This window comes from Buteo buteo, chromosome 5, assembly GCF_964188355.1.
Source record: "Buteo buteo chromosome 5, bButBut1.hap1.1, whole genome shotgun sequence".
In the NCBI taxonomy this organism is placed as follows: Eukaryota; Metazoa; Chordata; class Aves; order Accipitriformes; family Accipitridae; genus Buteo; species Buteo buteo.
This window is the reverse complement of record NC_134175.1, coordinates 54,348,213-54,369,863: the sequence shown is the minus strand read 5'-3', so window position 1 is coordinate 54,369,863 and position 21,651 is coordinate 54,348,213. Positions and strand designations below refer to the sequence as shown.

The 21,651-nt window shown below is 37.1% G+C and overlaps 1 protein-coding gene across 9 annotated transcripts in view; it reads right to left on the bottom strand.

The window, feature by feature from the left end:
• TANC1 (tetratricopeptide repeat, ankyrin repeat and coiled-coil containing 1) overlaps positions 1-21,651 on the bottom strand; it is a 101,128-nt gene that overhangs the window by 37,004 nt on the left and 42,473 nt on the right. For 5 of the 9 annotated variants that reach the window (XM_075029127.1, XM_075029131.1, XM_075029126.1 and 2 more), the window contains 4 exons: positions 21,171-21,374; positions 10,632-10,733; positions 7,452-7,573; positions 6,285-6,474 (listed from right to left, as the gene is read on the bottom strand). In XM_075029127.1, the coding sequence (XP_074885228.1) occupies positions 6,285-6,474; positions 7,452-7,573; positions 10,632-10,733; positions 21,171-21,374 (618 nt within the window). Of the gene's footprint in view, positions 1-6,284; positions 6,475-7,451; positions 7,574-10,631; positions 10,734-16,809; positions 16,841-21,170; positions 21,375-21,651 lie in introns of those variants that run through there. The other 4 variants (XM_075029128.1, XM_075029133.1, XM_075029130.1 and 1 more) reach the window with 2 other exon arrangements.

Here is a 21,651-nt window from a genome sequence, read left to right as displayed (position 1 = left end):
AACTTCCACAGTTCTTCCAAAGTTAGAAGGCTTTCCATAAGCCTACTTGTGACCAAACATCCTGTATATTGTGAAGCATAAATGACAAAAATTCAATGTTGTTCAGAGATCTAGCTCACCTAACATAGATAGCTCAGCTACATTAGGATTATAACCAGCCTGCACTCACATACTTGGCAAACTAATCCTGAGAGAAAGCTTCCACCAACTGAGCTGTATACTACATCTTAAGTACCTACCACATTTCACCCTCAGAAAGAGTATACAAGGTTTGATGGATGTTTGATCAGACCCAGTACTGTATATGAACAAAAATTCAGATTATATTAAACATACTGATAGGTTTTTAAGTAGTTCAGTGTACTGCAGTGTAAAATAAATCAGAGGCTCAAATAAAGGCTTTTTTTGGTTTGTTTCTGATGTCATTATAAACCAACCAAAAAACATTTACAAATAATTTTTCAACAGTTTGTGAAACTTTTTGGCAGTAAGATGTGGGGTTTTTGCTATGAAAATTTCAGATGCCACAAAATAAGCAGCACAAAGCTGGACAGATCCTCAGCTAAAAGACAACTAAAGACCACACAGGTGGTTTTGGATGCTGCATTACAGAACAGTAGTTTTCCACTGCTGCAGTGATTCACTTGATGAAAGCTGAAACAACACAAACTGCATTATCTAGAGTGCTCCAAATATTCCAATTTGGTGGCTGAGGGTTATCAGAGTGCATCTTTAGTTCTTCAAGACTGTAGTTAATCAAGGCCTCCTGCAATAACTGAAGGTGTGAAGAATTTATATTCCTAAAGACCTACTTGAGTAATGTTTGATAAAACTATGCTAATGTGCTCACGTAAAAACACTTTGCAAGTATATACTGGTTTTTGTATGTTTAATAGTGAAATTACTCTGCTTCATTTAACATGTTTTTCAATACTTACATTAAACTCTCACAAAATAACTGAACAACAAATACTTATTAAAGGTTAAACCAACACTCAATGTGTTTTGAACACTTGAACGCAACAGAGGAAGACATAAAATGAGATGAAAGGGCACCAGGATTTAAAAAAAAAATAAAAATTTAAAATCAATGCCAGTTCAAATAGTATCTATGTGAACTGTGGATCCTCCCCAGGCTAAGTTTTTAAATGTTAAAGGTATGTATGTGGCAATTCTACACTCAACTCACCAAATCATTAAGTAAAACATTCTGGCATATTAAACTGCTAACAAAAAGCAAACACACAGACTTCTCCTTAGAATTCTGAGGCTTCTCCAGTCAGAAGAAGCACCAACTATTCTTTTTTCACATCAACTGCACTGTGGCTTCAGCCTTGTAGGACGATGAGGTACTCAAACAACTTTGCATCCTTCCTGCTTAGCCTCACATTCACAAGAAATTTAAGACCTGATGCTTAAATTCAAGAGCTTCTATTCTAAGAAATACCAGTAATATGATATACATTTTAGAGGCAATAGAAGAAAAAGCTTTTCAGGCATTTCATTAACCTTTGTACACAGCTTAGACTGTACTTATGCATGACAAATTTATTTCATTTTTATGGTCGTGTCAAAAAAATCTGGCTCCTCCTGAAGTATGAAATAGTTAAAACTATGATTCTTCCTGGAGAGAAATGTAGCCTCAGGAAACCTCACTGCTCAAGATTTCCATACTGAAACAGTGGCAAGTATCCTGAAAAAGCTTACATTTTGGCCATTAGCCCAGTCTTTTCTGCTACTTAGATCATTACTGAAGATTAAAACCTGCTTCCACTATTATGTCAAACTCAATAGAAACAACTACAGCAGGAAAACATTAGAAAACTAGAAGACACCTTAACTGTAAGTGAAAAAAGAGGGAAAGGAAGAAAAGATAGATTTCCCATCAGAGTCTGCTGGCCCAGAAAACATAGTGGGAGTAGAAATACAATGGAAGCCCACATAAGTGGCATGAAAGAGAAAGCTATTTTCATGGTTGGATAAACTCTGTCAAAGACATTAGAAAACATATACTTGCTAAACATAATTTAAAATGCACATTTACTACTAATAACAAATTTGAATGCACAGACACATTTGTATTTAAAAAACAAAAACACAGGTCATTTATCAGAGAGATGCCTCTTATTTCCCTTCTTGGTTTCATACCTTTATAGATGTAAGGGGTGCTGTCATGGGTTGCCAAGGGACAAGTGGTGTTCAAATTCTCCTGATTTTGAGACACAAATGACAGCTCTGCAGAACTGTGGCAGATTATTTTCATATGGTCCCATGATCATGAACCATATATGCTTGACTGAAGAAACTATACAGAGTTCTTCCCCACCTGCTCTCACACTCATACTCTTCAAAACTCTGCCGTGCTCTCTCTTCTCCCTTTATAATGAAGGACTTCTTTTCATGTTTCTCCTATTTTTGAAACTCCCTCCTTTTCATTAGTTCAATAAGCAACTTTTACCATTGGGTTAAAAAACCTTTTCTTAAAAATATGAGTACTTACAAGGTTATACAATGGATGATGTAGTTGTCATGCCAATATACTATTTTAAACAAACATGAAGCTAGTTCTGAACTCATTTAGAACATGGACATACTCATAGAGTATTTCAAGCTTGCAAAACATGTGTAGTAGGTTCATATCAGTCTCGACACTTGTCCACTTGAGAGAAGGAAAGCTCTCAGTCAAGAACAGGTTTTAAAGAAGGTTAAAGAACAGAGCTCCAGCCTATTATCCTGCCTTTCTGGAAGGAAAAAGAATCCACTCCACTCCAAAACCAGCAGCTACTTCTATAGTCTTGGATGAACTACGCATTACTGATACTGTAAATGTATTTATTCCAAGACTTCATAAAGTATCTGTAATGTCACAGAAGATGCATTTCTTATAAACTGCATATACAAAACATACATGCATCCCTCCCCTGGGCTGCAGTACCTCACACAAGAGCTCAGTAAGGCTGAAAGTATGTAATTAACAGAGAATGAGGATGCCTTTTTCCCATTCTATATCACTGTGCTGGTTTTGGCTGGGATAGAGTTAATTTTCTTTCTAGGAGCTGCTATAGTGTTATGTTTTGCATTTAGTATGAAAAGAATGCTGATAACATAAACTAATGTTTTCAGTTGCTGCTAAGTAATGTTTAGACTAAGTCAAGGATTTTTCAGCTTCTCATGCGCAGCCAGCAAGAAAGCTGGAGTGGCACAAGTTGGAAGGGGACACAGCCAGGGCAGCTGACCCCAACTGGCCAAAGAAATATTTCATACCATATGATGTCATGCCCAGTATATAAACTGGGGGAAGTTGGCATAAGGGGATCACTGCTCGGGAACTAACTGGGCATTGGTCAGTGAGAGGTGAGCAATTGCATTGTGCACCACTTGTTTTGTATATTCCAGTCCTTCTATTATTATTGTAATTTTATTATTATCATCATTATTAGTTTCTTCCTTTCTGTCCTATTAAACTGTTCTTATCTCAACCCACAAGTTTTACCTTTTTCCTTCTGATTCTCTCCCCCATCCCACTGGGTGGGGGCGAGTGAGTGAGCAGCTGTGTGGTACTTAGTTGCTGGCTGGGGTTAAACCATGACACCATACGACGTCATGCTCAGCGTACAAAACTTGGGGAAGAAGAAGGTAGGGGAGGACGTTTGGAGTGATGGTGTTTGTCTTCCCAAGTCACCGTTACACATGATGGAGCCCTGCCTTCCTGGAGATGGCTGAACACCTGCCTGCCGATGGGAAGTGGTGAATTAATTCCTTGTTTTGCTTGGCTTGCACAGGCAGCTTTTGCTTTCTCTATTAAACTGTCTTTATCTTAACCCACGAGTTTCCGCACTTTTACCCTTCGATTCTCTCCCCATCCCACTGGCGGGGGGGGGGGGGTGAGTGAGCAGCTGTGTGGGGCTTAGTTGCCACCTGGGGTTAAACCACAACAATCATGTACTAGAGAAGCAATTTAGTGTATTAGTAACGCCAATTTTTATATTCACATTGATGCTACTCTCACCGATATAAACAAAAGTTGCATGCAAAACACCGTGCAGTCCTTAAACTTTTTTTGCAAAGTCAACTAAGTTTTTCAGTGCGATACTACTTCAAACAAATGAACAAACACATTGATATAGATCTCCAAACAACTAAGTATTCCAAACCAACTGTGACTCCTCTTTTTATAAAGGGCAAACACTCATCACTTGGAGAAGCCTTAACAAAGGTCCCAAATTCTTAAGAAACATGCCTAAGCAGAAGTGCCTAATAGTCTACATATCACTTACAGAGCTAGTAAAAGCTTAAGCATAGATGCATTTATGAAGCTAGAAGTATCTTTGTAACCATGTCCTATGTGGGAAGCCTGTTTTGGTTTAATGGCACAACTCTCAGATCCCTGTGTCATTCAGACAACTGATTTAAACTACTCTATTAAAAAAGCAAAACTCCTGTAAAACATTTTAAACAAGGAAATGACTAAGGTATACTGACAGATAAATATTTTTTGCCACAAGAGGCATTACTGTTTCTTCTAGACATACACTGCTGTATTTTTACACCAATATACTCACCTGTACAATCATTTCAGTTTGTTTTATACTTGCATCAGTGTAATCAAAACAGGAAACCCTAAATTCTGACAAAACCTATAACTAATGTACTCTATTGCCAAGTCAAGCAGTGACTGAATCCTGTGAACCCAAGAGCAACAATTCTGATATACCCTTTCCTTTACATCAAAATGTAAATACTATCCCAAAACTAGATCCTACACAAAATTAACCATGGACAATGGCTTTTATCAATCTACTATGGAATGAGGTCACAAAATAATTTTCTAAAACTAAAGTACTTAAGTGTTACACAGATGAGTCTTTTGATGCATGATGAACACCTCTTTTAGGGTAACTGATCAGTAAAAATAGTATTATGTCATAAATTATGACTATTAGTTACTTCACTTTATAATAAAATGCAAGAACATCTATAAAGTCAGAGTGAAGTGTTATCAACTGTGTTTTGAAAACATGTTATTATCACTACTTCTTGGCAAGTATTACACCAATGATCATCATGTTAGTATTCATAATGGCAGGCAGAGACCACTTTCAGTTGGAATTCCTTCTATAAACAAAAGTTGGAAATAAAAAGGTACTAAGTTCACAGACAAAGACAATGACACATCTCAAGCTTACTTTGTTAAATATAGGCATTTAAGATTTAGAATTACTTCCCTTTTTCAGCCTCTCTAAATTTAGTCCATCAGCTAGACTTAGATAAACTGAAAGCTCACCTTCTCAATTTGTATATTGAGAAAGCATCAGGTTAGGGGGAATTTTGTGCTTTGTTTTTGTTGGTAAGCTTAACAGCTGTTACAAAATAAATTTTAAAAGGGATCAATTGGTTAAGGAGTCAGCATTTTAAAAGAAATATTGACTAAACCAATAAAGAACAAACCTTCCTACAACAGTTTGTAGCAACATGAAAAATATGCTTTTTACATCTTAGTCTGACCTTCCAGAAAATAATATTAAAGCAGCCACTTGGGTGCCCAAAGGTACAGGTAGATAGCGGTACAAAGATTCATTAGGGCAGGGAGCAGAAATAGGGAAGATGGTACAAACGAGGCAGCAAAGAATTTAGATCTTTTCTTTAATACTGAACAGACCTACTGAAATATTCAGCTAGTTGGTAAAAGGAGCTATGGAACAGTTGGTCTGCGATGGTAGCTACCTCTAAAGATAGCTGACTCCCCACAGAAGAAGCATATATAGCCTCCGTTCAGTCAGCTATTCAGTGGAGGATCACACAATTTCACCTTTTCCATGATGCCCCATTTTAGCTTCATTTTCATGCCAATTACTCAAACATTTGCACTGTTTTTAAATGGTTTGATTTATGTTATTCTCATAAGAAGTAGCATCAATTATTTTTTCCTCAGCTGGAAATTAAACCAGCTTCAAGCTATGCTGTGCTTCACCATTATGAAATGCATTGTAGAGACATATAATGGAAAAGGGAAAAGGCAGAAGAAAATATGAAAAGGAGCATAACAGAGGAAATTAATGATTTTAAAGGAAAACATGGAGAAATTAGAACTGCACCAGGAAAACAAGAGAAATGCACACCTAACAACAGTAACTGTTATAGCCAAAGAATTATGATTTGAATCTTTCAGGTACAGAGGATTTGAAACAGGATCCGTGGCAGTATAAAATTGAACACAATGTCATGAAGCAGCTATTCAGAGAAGATTAATTTCTATTAATTGCATTACTAATTAAGATGCTTACCTATAATTCCACTGTCCTTGCTCTCCAGGGTGGAGCTAGGGCTGCTAATGGTTCCACAGGGACTACCTTTGTTAGCTGCTGTTTTGCCAACACAGCTGTTGAGAGTAGAGCAGGGACTATCAGTGCTAGGTGATGTAGTGCTGCTTGTGAGGGTGGAACATGGACTCACTCCTTGACTGGCTACTGTACACTGCAATGTGAAGAAAAATGAATAGTTATTGCACAGGAGTCAGTACGCTACTGTGCTGAAAAATAGAAACATCAAGGTGAAGTAGAATAAGAACAAAGCAAAGAGCCCATTTTTCAAACAAAAACTTCAAGGAGCTGAAACTTTATTTTGATTGGGAACCTTAGTGACATATTTTCAGATTACTCTTAAAAAGTGAATTCTGAAGAAAAAAGGGAATTTCACAGTTCAGTGGAAGAGTTGCAGTGAGGCAGATTTCTTCTCCATTAAACATTTTACTGGATACCCCTCCCCTCTGCCCCCAGTATTTATTTTTGGGTTAGAAACACTAGAACTGCAGACTAATTCACATTTTACTATCAATAAAACCCAAACTGATGCACTAAGATTTGTGAGGCCTTGGACTAAAAGTGGAGAGAGAGGGGGGGAAGAAAGAGAGATTGGTAGTTACTGTGCAGTTTTGGTTAGCAGATGCATTTCATATGGATAGCAACTGCTTGCTTCTCCCCAATTCCTCTACCCTCAAATGACAGAGAAAGACTGTCAAATGAAGTGAACTTCTCAGGGGAACACACACCCCCCCCCCCCCCCCCGCCCCAAAAGCATGCTCCTATTTTAACAAACCACTGACATTTTTCATTCTTATAAATCACTGAGAATAGAAGGAAAAAAAAGTTCCTCCTAAATACTAAAATAAGGCAGAGACAACCCTAGAAGCTATTCACATTCACAGTAGATTAGATTTATCTTCCAGAAATGATGAGAAGTCTACTCTATTTTTTTTAAAGAATGCAATGCCAACTCACAACTTCAAAACACACACTTGTTATAAGTAATTTACAATTCTATTACCATATGTCTATTAAAATATAATGCATTTTAGTAAATATCAAGTAACTACAACTAGCGGATAGAGGAAATAGCATTAGTCCTCTCAGAAACAGGATGAACATTAAATGTATTATTTTCCGTTATCCTACCATGACTTCATTTTTCTCTTCTATATGAGCAGAAGTTGGGATCCCTTCTCCCAGTAAAAAACCCAATCTTGTCATCAATTCCTGTGCTGCAGGAGAACAGCTCGAGTCTTTATCAGGCTTTGCTTTGGAGTGGGGAAAAAGGTTGAAGATTAGAGTCTTGTATTTGGAAACTGTTACAAGAGGTAGCAAAAGTACAATCAAATGTAAACACCAGTTCTTCTGTCAGCAATATGTCCAACAAAGAAACTAATGCCGTTTAAACTTTTTGTCCATTAGACTTTAAATTGTTGGTGGGTCTTGGATCCTCTACATATCTGCACAAACACAGGGGAGAAAAAACCTACCCTGCCAGTCAAACCAGAAATGGTTAAGCGCAACCAGTTCATCACTGGACTGATGATCGATGTGATTATTCTAACAGCAGCATTAAACTCAGTGCTATCTAAGCTCAGTGGCAGACTGAAATTCTGTTCCAGTAATTTTTAATACAGTTTTCTGTAATGTTAAAAAAGTGAGAAGTAGAGGTTAGTAATACAGATGTTTTGTAAGCTTACAGTTAACACTACAACTAATGCCATACGTTTTTGTTGTGCTTCCTATGCCAAGGATATGACACCAGTTCTGAATGTCTCAGCTTTTCTGGTTGTAAAAGTATTTTATCAGTACAGTGCTTTAAAATGTCTTCCGAGGTTTAACAGATATAATCAAAGTTCAAAACGAGGGAACCTCCAACAAAAGCAGTCAACCACAGATCTGCTTAGGAAAAACACCTATTGCTAACAGAATCTCACAAACTAGCATCTTCTGTCATTTTCTTTCTTTGATGCCAACAGTTTGGCATCACCTACCAAGCTGTCATGCTCTTCCCTAGCAGAAACATTTATACAGTATTTATTTCTTTTATCCATTAAAAAAAGAATAATACGTAGGCCTGTCCCATCCTCAGGTATAAATAGTTAACTAAGGAGCATCATCTAACCACTTGGAGAAATAGCTCACAGCAGGAATTCTCAGCTACAGAACTGCTGGCTGCAGTAGCTACCACCTGACTGCAAAGAGGGGAAAAAAGCAGGAGCACCCACACTGCTGCTTCCCAGTCAGCGCCGTCTGGGCAAGGCACCAAGCTTCTGGATGTCATCCCCACACAACTGGAAGTCAGCAGGGACATCCTAACAGTTTTATCAGTTTCAAATTTGGCTACTTCATGCAACAAAAAGTTTCTAATTGATAAGGAGCACCTCAGAGAAAGTGTGAAGAGAGGAAGAGAGACGTAAGTGTATGGACTTAACTGCTGAAGTTTAAACTTCAGAGGACAGACAAGCCTCTCAGCTGCACTACCTTCTACACTATCAACAAGCAGAGCAGGGGGGAAAGGAAATAAAAAAAAAAAAAAAAAAGGCTGAACCGCCCCTTTTAATTTGTTATTTCCTTTACGGCTCCACTAAGCCAAGTGAGCATCAGGACAGTATTCACTCTTCATCAAGAGCATATGGTATCTAACCACATAAGACACAGCTGAGATTCAGTGGTATTTGCAATAAATAGCACATTTTTCCCCAAGCTGCAGATTGTAAGAAAAACATAGAAAACAATTACTTTAACGGAACAGCTTGACCAGTAAGCATTACTTCAACAATGTTTCACTTCGAGTGACATAAACCCCACGGTTTGCAAATATGAGTAGTTTACTAGTCAACCATCCTTTTTTTCACTCCAGCTCAATGCCTACTTGAACACACTTATTTCTTAATTTTGCAGACAGCTTAAAGTTTTACTCTGGAAGATCGAATTACCTGATTCTCACTTAATCCCAAAAGGAGGAAGTGTATGAAATGGTGTCTTTTTTGAAAGCAGATACAAAAACTTCTGTATCTCAGAATATTTTGCAAATTGACAGGTCTTAGAATATTTCACTGGAAAACATATTTTCTCTGTCATATTTTCATTTTGAGGGTTACAATTACTCTTTAAAATTACAATACTGGAAATTACAGAGTTTGTGAAATCAACCTCTTCATTCTTCTATCAAGGTTACAAAACCCTATTACTATTGTATTTCAATCTTAATCTTTGACAAGTCTGAGTAAGTGTTAGGCATAGTACCAAATTCAGTTCAGAAACAGAGATGAAAGCCAAAAGTCTAAGGTGCTCAACCCAGCAATCACTGTTTAATCCTTAAACACTAGAGTTTAATTTTGACCTCCAGCAGTCTCGCTGTCTGGGAGTACAACTCTGTGAAAAAGAGGATCATCATGAGATGGTCACCTTCAGATTAGGGAGATGAGGAATACATGCTCTCCCAGATGGACATAGAACTTTAATGCCAGCACTAACATGGCTTTGAAGGTGGAGGCACAAGAGGGAGCAGGGTAACTGTAACCTATCAAATAGGGCATACAGAAGATGGTGAAAACAATTACAATGAGTTCTGTTTTCACTAATAAGTATCAAAAATAAGGGGCTTTCTAAAAAAGAAAGCATTGGCTTTTATAACTGTAGCTTTCTTTAAAATTGAAGCAAAACAAAACAAAACAATTGTTCAGCTGGAAGCTCATCAGTTACATGCAATGACTTTAATGACTGAAAAATTAAACTAAAAATACAAGGCATATGAAATTCACGTTACAGTGCACGTAGTCATAGACCAACATATGGGTCATTCTGCTTTGACCATGACATTCACTGTCAAAGCCACACTCTGTTATGCACTAGTCAAATTTAACAAACATGAAACTTTCCAAGAATACCAATTAACTCCAGGGAGGTAGCTTTTCCCAGCTTTGCCAACACAAGAGTCTACAGTTACTGCCTTCTTATTGAGCAAGCTTTTACAAAATTTCTAAAATGAAGCATTGTACCTGGTGCAGAGCTACACACTTGGACTCAATTTAATTTAAAAACAAATTCAGAAAAATTCTAGTAGGCCTTTGGCATATGTAGTAATCAACAACACTTGGACATCATTTTGCCTGCAGTACATGCACAGCTCCAAGATCTGAGACAGTTATAAAGACCACGTAAGTATAACGGCAAGAATCTCCTCCTTACCACGAGCATGTTAAATCTGCAAAATATTCTTACAAATAAAGAATCAGATTTCCTTATTATGCAGGCTCCTTTGTATCACTCTGAAATGAACAGCTGTTATACCAAATAAAGTACCACTGAACAGACTCTTACCATTTTGACTGGATTCTCCTTGCTCTGATCCTCTTCTCAGAGGTAGAGCTGCCTCACCTGGCACTCTAGGACTTTCCACATACTTGGGCTTCCTGATCGGACCTGCAATGGGAATAAGCTGAGTGTATCTAATTTTTTCCAGATAGACCTCAGGTTTCATATGTACAGTGTCTATCCTACGTGACGCAAAAAAAGCAGAGGAATTATTTCTTACACACACAGCTGCTACAGTAAAGACTAGTGAGGCTTTTGGGAGTAAAAAAGCCTGCTGGAAAACAAAACCAATCTGCTTGCTGTGACAAACCCAAAAAATTTTTCTGTATATGTAGTGAGTGACTTTTTCATGTTCAAACTCAGAGAACATTCAATGGGTCTTCTCGGTTCAGAGATTTTATTTTCCATTATAATAGGATGATAATTTTGTTATCAGCATCTTTGAAGCTAGGAGAAAAAGACTACAGGCAGACAGCTTGCAACATCAACACACTAAATAATTCAAACCCAAGAAGCTTTATATTACAGCGTACTTTCTCCAAATACTGACACATGCCCTGATCATAAGGAATGATGAAGAGCAGTTCAAAAAACAAAAGAAAACATTAGTGGCTACTAATGGTTTCATTAAACACCAGCATTCTCAGTTCCGTACATACTAAGTTCAAACATACCACCTTCAGTATTAAGAAGAATTGTGTATTCACACACACACACACACACACACACACGCACTTTTCAAAAATTAAACTGATTCACTCTTTACTCTCACTTTTAGCTTCATGTTTTGGTTTCAGGCTGTTTATGATCCTATTCTTTGCTAAATATGTTTTAGCAGCAACCACAGGAAATGTTAACTACACAACTTATCTAACAGAAGGGGAACGATGCTGCCCTCTAAAGGTTTAGCAGAAAAAGTGTACTGGTACTATTGAATCAGCAAACATCTGCTTGTGCTACAAACACTGGGTGAAATTCCGATCTTAATTCAGCAACTGATAGTACTGGCAGGCAGACCACTAAGCTGACGCGCAATACATCATAGAACTGAAACTCCACCATGTATTTATCCTCATCCTGAAAAGTATGTCAACAGAATTTTGTATCAATAAAGGCATTTGCAACACTAAGTTTTGGAAAAGCATGAACAGGCTAACTTGTAAAGTTACGCACTAGAAAGCTAAGGTACTTAAATGGCACAGGGAACAGAAACATCATCGTCAGTGGTACTGAAAACTCAAACCCAAATTTTTGTCCTAAATTTTCATTAAGACAATCCCAATTTCTTGCAATGTGTGTAACAAAGCCACTTGAAACTTTCAAAGTTTTAGTGAGCTTGAGGTGCAGAAGGCGATTGCAATGTTCCATCCAGAAGAACATAAGTATTAGCTGGAAGTCCCTAGAAACACAATCAGTTGCTATGTTTAACAAAATGCTGAAACAGAGATATTTTTGTGGAGTGCCCCAGCTTTAGCAACAGACAGTGATTCTCCCTTCTTATTTAAATACAATCTCTTGTTTTATTACAGAGCTATGATCTCAGGTTCTCTCTATCATGCAACATCATTGTAAGAGTAAGAAAGGAGGTTTCCTCACTTGAAAATACGTCTGACATGTTGCAGCCAAGTGATTTTTAAATACGTACACCAGGCCACAGTGACAAAGCACAAGAGAAAACCATTCTACCAGCAGCATTCCACTTTTGCATCTTGCAAGTTTGCATATTACTCTTATTATTTTATTCATAATAATAATAAAATCAGTCTCAAAAGCAAGCTTGGAGAACTTGGCATATTTCATGAAGAACTTTTCTTGTGATACTCCACAGAATCCTGAACTTACAGTTACACAGTTACATGGTCACATTATTTCTTCTTTTTTTTTTTTTTTTTTTTAATCAGGCGATGAATTCAAATACTAGTTACTTCTTATATCTCTCAGCAATAAGCTACTGATAAGGCTGATCTTTTTTCCTTGTTCATTTTTTTACGAATGGAAAACAATCAATAAACGATACACAGTACACAAAACCAATAAGCCTTTTAAGAAGCAGACCTACAGCACTGCCGCAGAACATGGATTTTATTATTATGAAACTTAGCAATTTTCAAGTCATTTCACTTTCTGACTCTGCCTGTTGCAGAACTAGGGACTGGGCGATGGAAGGCCTTTTACAAACAGTTTAACTTACGGTCAATGAGAAGTGAAACAGCAGCAGGTCAGGAAATGTTGCGTGTCCACACTGTAACTGCGGAGTGTCAGAACTCTGCATCTGAGCACTGACCAGTGCTTCCAAAGACGGCCAGAGCTGAGGCCAGGAAGCTCCAAGAAAGCTAGAGGCAGTTTTATGTGAAGCAAGGGCAGTTCACAATACATCTTTGGAGCAACAGTTAGCTATGCTACTGTGTAAACACATCCTCAATGTCCCATCCCCTCCTCTAAACTGAACTGCCTATTCACCTGCTGAATGAATTCAGTCCTTCCTCCCCTCAGGACATCTTGGATCAGCAATGCTTCCACAAAGAAAGCAGCTGTGCTCAGTCACCCACTCCAACTATCAGTGGTAAAGATGACAAATTTGTGGCCATGGTTTTTAAACTTCCCTGACTTAATCATTATAATCACAGTAGCATACTGATACCTGGTTAGAGAATCACTGACCTAGCACAAAACAATTGTTAATGAATCCTATGTCTTAACAGTTCATAAGCTCACACAGTGATTTTACAAGCCTATGATATGCCCATTTTTAACCAATATATCTTCATGAGTTTTGCCTGCTACAATATTAAAGGAATCTTTAAAAAGCAATGTTTTTGATGGAAGCACTTAAAATTCATACTGTAGCTTACACGGATTTCATGTAAAACTCAAACTGGTATTAAAAAGGTTTTTAAATTACAGTTTATAGTCTTTCAATCCCTTAATCTTATAGAATAACACATTAGATACTGTTTGACTGAGAAATCATGCATTTCTAAAAAGAAAGGAGTGAAAAAAGATTTTGGGTAAGTATTCTTTTCTGTAGGAACTATAATATCATGAATGAAGTGCCAGATTGAAAAGCTGGTTTTACAAAGATTAATTCATCTGTTAAAAGAGTTATACAGCAAGATTGGTTCTCTCATTTCCTAAGGAAACCAAGCCAAAAAAACAGAGAAAGCAGCTTAGTTATCAAGCTATTAAGCAAGATCCTTCCTTCCCACAAAAGTTCACAAACTTATCAAGAAGAAGCGTAAGTCTCATGACACGAAAGAGTTCCAGTAGATAATACATCCTCAATAACAACAAAAAACAGTTTTAAAATAAAATAGCCTGTAACATACTGGAACCAGAGAAAAAAAAAGACCCAAAAAAACCCAAACAACAACACAGGCACAAACTGAGTTTCAGTCCTAGCGTATAACCACCTCACTGTGCTACTGCCTTGCTAAGTGTTACTTTGCCACTGCAGCCCTTCAGGTCTCACTTTCTTCCTCTCACACCAGTAACAAAAGGAGAAGTACTTACCTACCTACATTACTTGAAAGTGCTCACAGTATTTGAATAAAACAGAATTGGCTTGCCAGTTATTATTAGTATGTGGTGTTTAAGCCGCACACTACAAACAACTCCAGTAGGCTGGCTTCCCTTCACTCTTCCTTCTTATTGCTAGTATGTGACTTAGGTCTTGCACTTCAGGCTTCCAAGTTTTCCTCCTTTTTCTGGTCTGCAATCTTCCTTACTAGCAAAGTAAACCCCATTCAGAAAGCACTGGAGAGGGACCTGCAGGACTGATGCTAACTATACGACATCACCCTCGATAAGGTGATTTTCTTGTCTTCAGTTTGGGTCTTCAAATAGCAACCTTCTACTTGGCTCAAAATTCAAGGGCACGCCGAAGTTCTCCGAGACATCCCACACTTTGTTTATTAAAAATCCGCAGTATATTTAGGCTATGACACTTGCAGTCACACAAAGTGTCCCATCCTTCCTTTTGGCAGCAGTCTCAGATGCAACATTAAGTCTCCAAAAGCGACATTGATTTCTTGCTCATTTTCATGACCACTTTAAGGCTGACAACTGCTTTTAAAGACAAGTTGCAACTCTCTCCATTTTGGCCTTAGGCTCCCCAGGGTAACACACCACCCCAGCACACTGCAACTGAGCTGAAAATGCATGGCCTGCTACATCACAGGCCTACATACATGATTATGGACCAGGTACAATCTGGTTCTACCAGAGCTCTGAGGCCTTTCATTACAGAACCTACCTGTTCTTTCAGATTTCCACCTAGAAGTGGAATATGGGAATATGGTGATAACCTAATTCCTTAGCTAAGAAATACTGGGCAGGGAATGTAAGTCATATATGAACGTATGTTTGTATCTCCACCTAAAGACTATAAGACGATTACATTTTTTTAACTAATAGATAGCTTAGCTACCAACTATCACCAGAGGGTGCTCTTTCGACGCTGTTTCATAACAAAAACAAAGGGCACTGGTCCTGGTGAAAGCAGCTAAAAATACATTCCTTTGAAACAGAATCACATTCTTTAAGGAGACAACAGTCCAAATCTGTCATTTGTAAGCAGAAGTATCATCAGATGTATCAAAGTTGAACAACAAAAAGCAACCATTCTAAGAGAACCTGAACAACATGTAGCAGTCATGTAAAACAGATCAGAACGGAGCTATCTTCAGGATGCATTTTTAACACTCACCCTTTAAGCTGTGGAAGAGACCCTTTATTGCATTTTCTTCCTCATAAACTAACGTGGAAGTGACTTACGGTACTTGCAAATCAGATACATGGCATTGCAATAACTAGGAAAATTCATAGTAACTTTATTTTCATGCACTAATCTAGAATAGGACACATGAATTAATCCATGGATGAAAAGACCCATTTAAACATGAACTGTACCTGCACAATGGAAGCTCTTTTCCAAAAGTGTAAGATGGCTGAATCAGGTCTGATAAAAGGTTCACCTGGGACAGTATTTTATCAGCAGCAAACAGCAGAGAAGAATCTAAGTTAGGGAAAACATACTTCCCTGGTACACCTTTCCTGACTTGTGTTAAGTGGCTTAACGTTTCCTGAGTCAGAAGTGGTCACTTTCTGTCTAAGAGTTCAAGATGGATTTTCCTTCCAAGAATTTATCCCAGCCTTTCTTTAACAATCTGCACCATCCACAAGTTAACCCAACACTGCATGAAATAGTAATCATACTGTCTCCTTTTCCCACCAATTGTCTGTCTTCCACACAGAAAAATACCAGCCAAATCTATTTAAAGAATTTCTCCTTCAGAGCCATTCCACACCTTTAGTCATTCCTGCAGCCCTTCTCTAGCTCTCTCCTACCTCTGTTGTAGATTTTTAAAGTTGGTAACACCAGAGCTACACCAGTATCTTCCTGAGGAAGACAAAGTACAGATTTATACAATTCCATAATTATACTTTTTTTTTGTTTATCACCTATTGATTTCCTCGTAATTTTTAATGCTTTTTTGACTGCAGAAGAGCTGATTTTCCACAAGGTTATTGTAACTTGTGCATCTCCTTCCTAGTCCTCCAAACTGGCTTTCCCTCTGATCAGCATTAAATGAATCTGTATCTGTATTGATACTGGGGCTTGCCTCGACCCTGGTGCAGGACCTTGCATTTGGATAGCTTAGTGCGTGCAAGAGGAACTGCTTCCCAGTGTTCTCAAGATCGGTGCACAAAACTGAAGCCTTAGATGAAACCAGTTCTCTTACCTAGTCTAGTCTCAAGTTTCAGGTATGCAGATTATTTTAATTAAAAGTTTTAATTGAAGTTTAATTTAAAAACTAACTAGAAGTTCTACTGCACGTTTATGGAAGACTCTTCCAGCAGTCATCTTTGATATTCACTGATGTCTTTAAAAGGAAAGCTGCTTTCTTTCTCTGTTCAGGCATGACAGTATCAATAATTTAAGTCAGTAAACATTTACTTCAAGGGCAGCAACAGTATCTTTCATTAACACCTTAAACTCCAACAACCAATTTTTTGGAACCTCCTCTATAAATCAGTTTTCATTCTTTTAGCTGACTCTCCTAAATCAGAATACAATCAACTATTGCTCTTTAAGAACATGAATATTGATTTAGTTGCACACCTGTAAGATTACCAATCCAAGCAATGTTCATTCTAGCTTTATAGTAGAAGAAACTCAACTTACTGTGACAATTTTTCATTTACTGCTCCCCTTCCCAGAGTTGTCCTGCTGACTTTTTCCTCATTCTGTTTGTTTCTGTTCGTTTACCCACCTCCTCCTCAATGAACTATTTCATTAAGGAAGCTTTTGACTCCAAATGAACCAGTCGCTTTAGTTCTGCCAATAATTTTAGGCTTCTTAGTAATTTAAGATATAGTTTCTCTCCTCCCTCCTTTTATAGTTAGAGTTGAGGACTGAACTGGGGCCAGAAACACTGGTATTCTTCCAAGCTCTTCCCACAAAAGAAAAAGCTCCCCCACCTCCTATGCAAATAATTAAAACACAATGTCACTCACAGCAGATTGTGCAAACGGGATTGTGCAGCTTTCCGTGTGCCAGTGAAGAAGTTCAGCTTGCTCTCCCGTGGTTTTGCCTGCCTATGTGTTATGAGGTTCTAGTGGCTGACCTACTTGCAGATGGATGGGCAAAAAAGCAGCTATGACCACACATGCGCTGCAGCCAAGACACGTCTCTCAGTTGTGTACATTTGTCATCGTGCCTGCCCACTGTGATAGGAACAATAAAATACCTAACAGTGCTAACATACTGGTCTCCTAGCATATGAGGACTGATCAGTTCAGTCTCAAGCCTGAAGCCCTACCTAGAGGGGTAGCAGACGAGGGAAAGGAAATGAGAAGTGGGATGCCAGAGATCAGGATAGCAGTTTCAAAGAGACACCAAACCCAAAAAGTCCTGTGTTCACCCAGGGAGTCCCCAGACTAGCAATTTCCAAATCTGTTCTGAACAGATACCTTAATGTTTAGCAAGTTAGAGGTATCTAAGTGCTTTTCCCAGTGAGATGAGTCCAAACCTGAGAAATTATAATTACATTATTCATGGAACAAATATGCCTATGACAGAACAAAATCCTCTTAGTCTAAAGGGACAGAACAAAAACACCACGCTCCCCATAGTACCTCTGTGGCTAATCCATACTTGCAGAAGCATTCTATTCTCCGAGTCATCTGGAGTAGAAAACTACAAAGAGGTATACAACATTCACAGGGAAAATAATTTCAAGCATAACATCCTTTTCCTACCATCGCATTTTTAATTAAAAAAAAATTAGATAAAACTCAAAAAAACCCCGAAGCAACCCAGAAGGTAAAATAACCTTCAAAATTAGCAAACATTCAGGCAAGTAAGAATATGCCTGACATGAAGGGGGAAATAAGTACTTTTCCAATATTTTAAATTATAAATTAAACAGTTTCTGTTTTAATTTATACATTGCTTGAATGTAAATTTACAAACTGGTCTTATATTTTATTTGTTGCTGTTGCTCTTTTTCATATGGTACTACTGCTAAATGATATAGTAAATTACCAACATTTATTAAGATGTTAAAAGTATTTGCAATACCTTTTGCTTAACAAGATACAGTCAAAGAATCTGCTTTCTTTCAAGCACCATCTATCTGTGAGTGTGCAACTTTCTAAAAAGGTAGGAAATTGAGTATAAAACATACTTCCCTCATTAACTAAATCACTTTTGGTGAAACTAAAATGCTGGTTTTTCAACAGTTTTATGTGATGGATAACTAGATTGCAAGTGGATGAAGAAATTATAAAAGGAAAAAGTTTGCTCGAGTCCTACCCAAAATGCTGACACGTTTTAAAGAAATGACAATAGACAGAAATACTTGCTGCTCAGGCAGTAGTGAAGCCAAGCACAGAGGTGAAATTAGAACAAAAAACAAAACCAAAAATACCCCTCTGAAGCCACAGATTAACACCCACTTGGAAATATGCAGAAAGGGCAATGAAAGGAAAAGCAGTAAGAGCAACTCGTTGCTTAATTAATTTACATTGAAGATTTTTCTGTTCTAGAGATCACCAACTAGAGTCTAATCCTGTGAAAGAGTCTGAATGTTAATACCAGTTACACAAAAACTTAAAATACTTTACAGTGCATTTCTTACTGCAGAATGTTCTTCCATGCATCATTTTAAAATTATTTAACCAGGAAAACCTATTTTTATTCACTGATCATGTAAGCATAATTAAGTAGCTGTTTTTAAATCAGCAAATATAGATGCAGGACTAGATAAATGTAAGCTAGAGTATAGACAAACTTGCTAGAAAAGTGGTAATGTACTGACTACGAAGCCCTCAAATACAGATGTTTTCAAGAACATTAGTGCAAATAAATATTGGTTAACTACAACTTTTATTTTTGAATTTATAACCCTGAAACACACTGTCAGGAAAATCTGATTTTTTTAATTTACTAACCAAAATTTTTAACTAAAACTACTCAGACTCAATAAAAAGTAATGAAAAACTCCTGGGTAGCATTTAGTGAATATACTCGTTCATAATTACCATTGATTATATACACAGTATATTGCTTCAGTCTAGTAGACTCTAAATAGAATTTTATTTCAAGGAAGTAAGTTATGCAAGGATATCACCTTATATGTGTATGACCATTGACATGCCTGGGTTATACAAACAGAACTACAGAACAAAACCAAAGATAGAACAAATGATTACATGTGTCAAGGGACAACCTTTTCCTCTACTCCATTACATAGTTTCAAAGACTTTAAAAAATATTAGTGATACTATTTACATTGAAAAATACATGTCTAAGTACTTGCTTTGTCTTCACCTGTAAACTGAGGACTGGAATTAGAATTTTGTTCTACCACTGGTTAGATAACTTCATCACTACATCTTAACTTCAGAATACTACTTTAACTTTCCATGCAATCCTTTCTTCTTTCATCCACCATACCCTGAAAAATCTTCAACTTGCTATTTGTAAGCTACTAATTCAGAGTGCTTTGAAATCAGTACATTAGTATACTCTCTCTCTTACTCCTGCCCCAGTATAGACAGATAATTTATATTAAATGATCTTCCATCAGCTATAGTTTGTTGAAAGTCAAACGAACAGCACAGAATGTTTCCATCAGCATCCTATCACCTGCTTAGGTATTTGTACAAAATAATGACACATAAATGCCAATGCATTCGCAGCACTTCATAATCTTAAGAAATCTTTTTCTTTGGCTATATATCACAGTGCAATGACTTTGAAGTCATTGTGAATATGGCTTTTCAGTCAAAATTTGTCAACTGCTACACATTTTCTGCATGAGAAATAGTTAGCAGCCTATACTCTCCTTATGAAAATGCATGTCACTAAAGTAAACCACGGAGTAGGGAGGTTAGTAAGATATTATCTCAAATGCACCTAGAATGCAGTTAAGTTTTACCAACAGTAACAAAACTAAGAGTTAGATCCTGACCTTCAGTTAAGTCTTTGGCAAAAATACCATTTCCTTCTCCATTACAAGGACTTCACCCTATCTTTTGAAATTGTTTACCACACAAATCACTTGTAATAACAGACAAAACAAACAAAATACCATTGTGTGGCTCAAAATTTTTACATGAACTGTCAAAACCAACCCAAAATTATTTAAACATGAAGTGAGATTATTATTTTTTAATTTTGAAAGGAAAAAGTAAATATTGATAGGCAACTTAAACCAAGAATACTTTCTACAAATTGTATTTACTATCCTGTGACAATTCTTTGAGTAACATTTCTTCCTTAATTTTATGTAAAATGAGTCATTAACCAAGACTTTTCTCAGTGCTGACAAAAACCAACTTTTGACACTTTGTTCCTAGATCTTATGAACTTTACAACAAAGAACCACAAAACTGTTAAGTGTCTCCACAAGTAAGAGGAACATGGACAATTTCACTTGAAGCTCAAGCTTTGACCTGAATGGACCTAAGTGATGCTAGCGTGTTGGAATGATTTATATGTACAGAATGCTGATAAAAAGAGATCCAGATGGAGGACCTTATTTAGCAAGGCTCACACATAAGTACACAGTCATTATTAAGGACACAACCACTGAAAATTAACAAGCTTCTTGTCCCAACTTCAGCAGCAATCTATCTACTAATACATTTATGTATGTAGATATGAGTAAAATAAATGAACTTAAAAGCCACAAACAACATTCACTCTTACACAGTCACTAACATGCATAAACAAAGGTTTTTGCACTGTCTTCTACCTAACTGATATACTAATCACAAATAACAGGTTTTAAACATATTCAGACAATTCAATATAGGTATCTGCAATACCAATTAGAATAATTCTTTGCTATATGAAATAACATATTCTATTTAATCACCAATTACCTTTTTGCCCTGGGAACATGCAAAAAGCATTCACTGCTCTTGTTCTTATTGCAAAAGATTAACGTGATTTTACTGTGTTACTTTATACAAAGTGTATTGAAAACTAAGTTAAGGTGCTGTGAAGATTTTAGTTGCTCATCAGTTTCATTTTACCTGGAGACTTTTTGTTTGATCTTGACTGCATCAAATAGGACTGGCGTGGCAGCAGAGGTGAAGATGGCAGCGACATTGAGACTCCTTTAGTCAAGTTCATTCTATAAGTGTCCTCAGAGACTGGCTGATTGCCAATGGGAAAATCTGCATTGTGGCCAGATGTTGCTATAACCTGCAAGGCATTCTCTGGGCAGGAGTCACCTGCTAAAAATAAAATTTTGTCATCTGTTATGTGATATACCAAAATAAAAAGCATAGAGTTGCATTGAAATACAAGTATTTAACATAGGAAAATACATCTGCCAGCAACAATTCAGCATGACTTGTCCTTCTGTGCACCCTCCACTACAGAATCCAGATAGCCACTGGAAAAATTTAAATATACAAGTAATCGAGATTTTATTTTACTGTAATAGACATAGCAAGGGGGAAGAAAAACCTTACTTTCAAGACAGTAAGTACTTTTCAGATTTCATCCTTA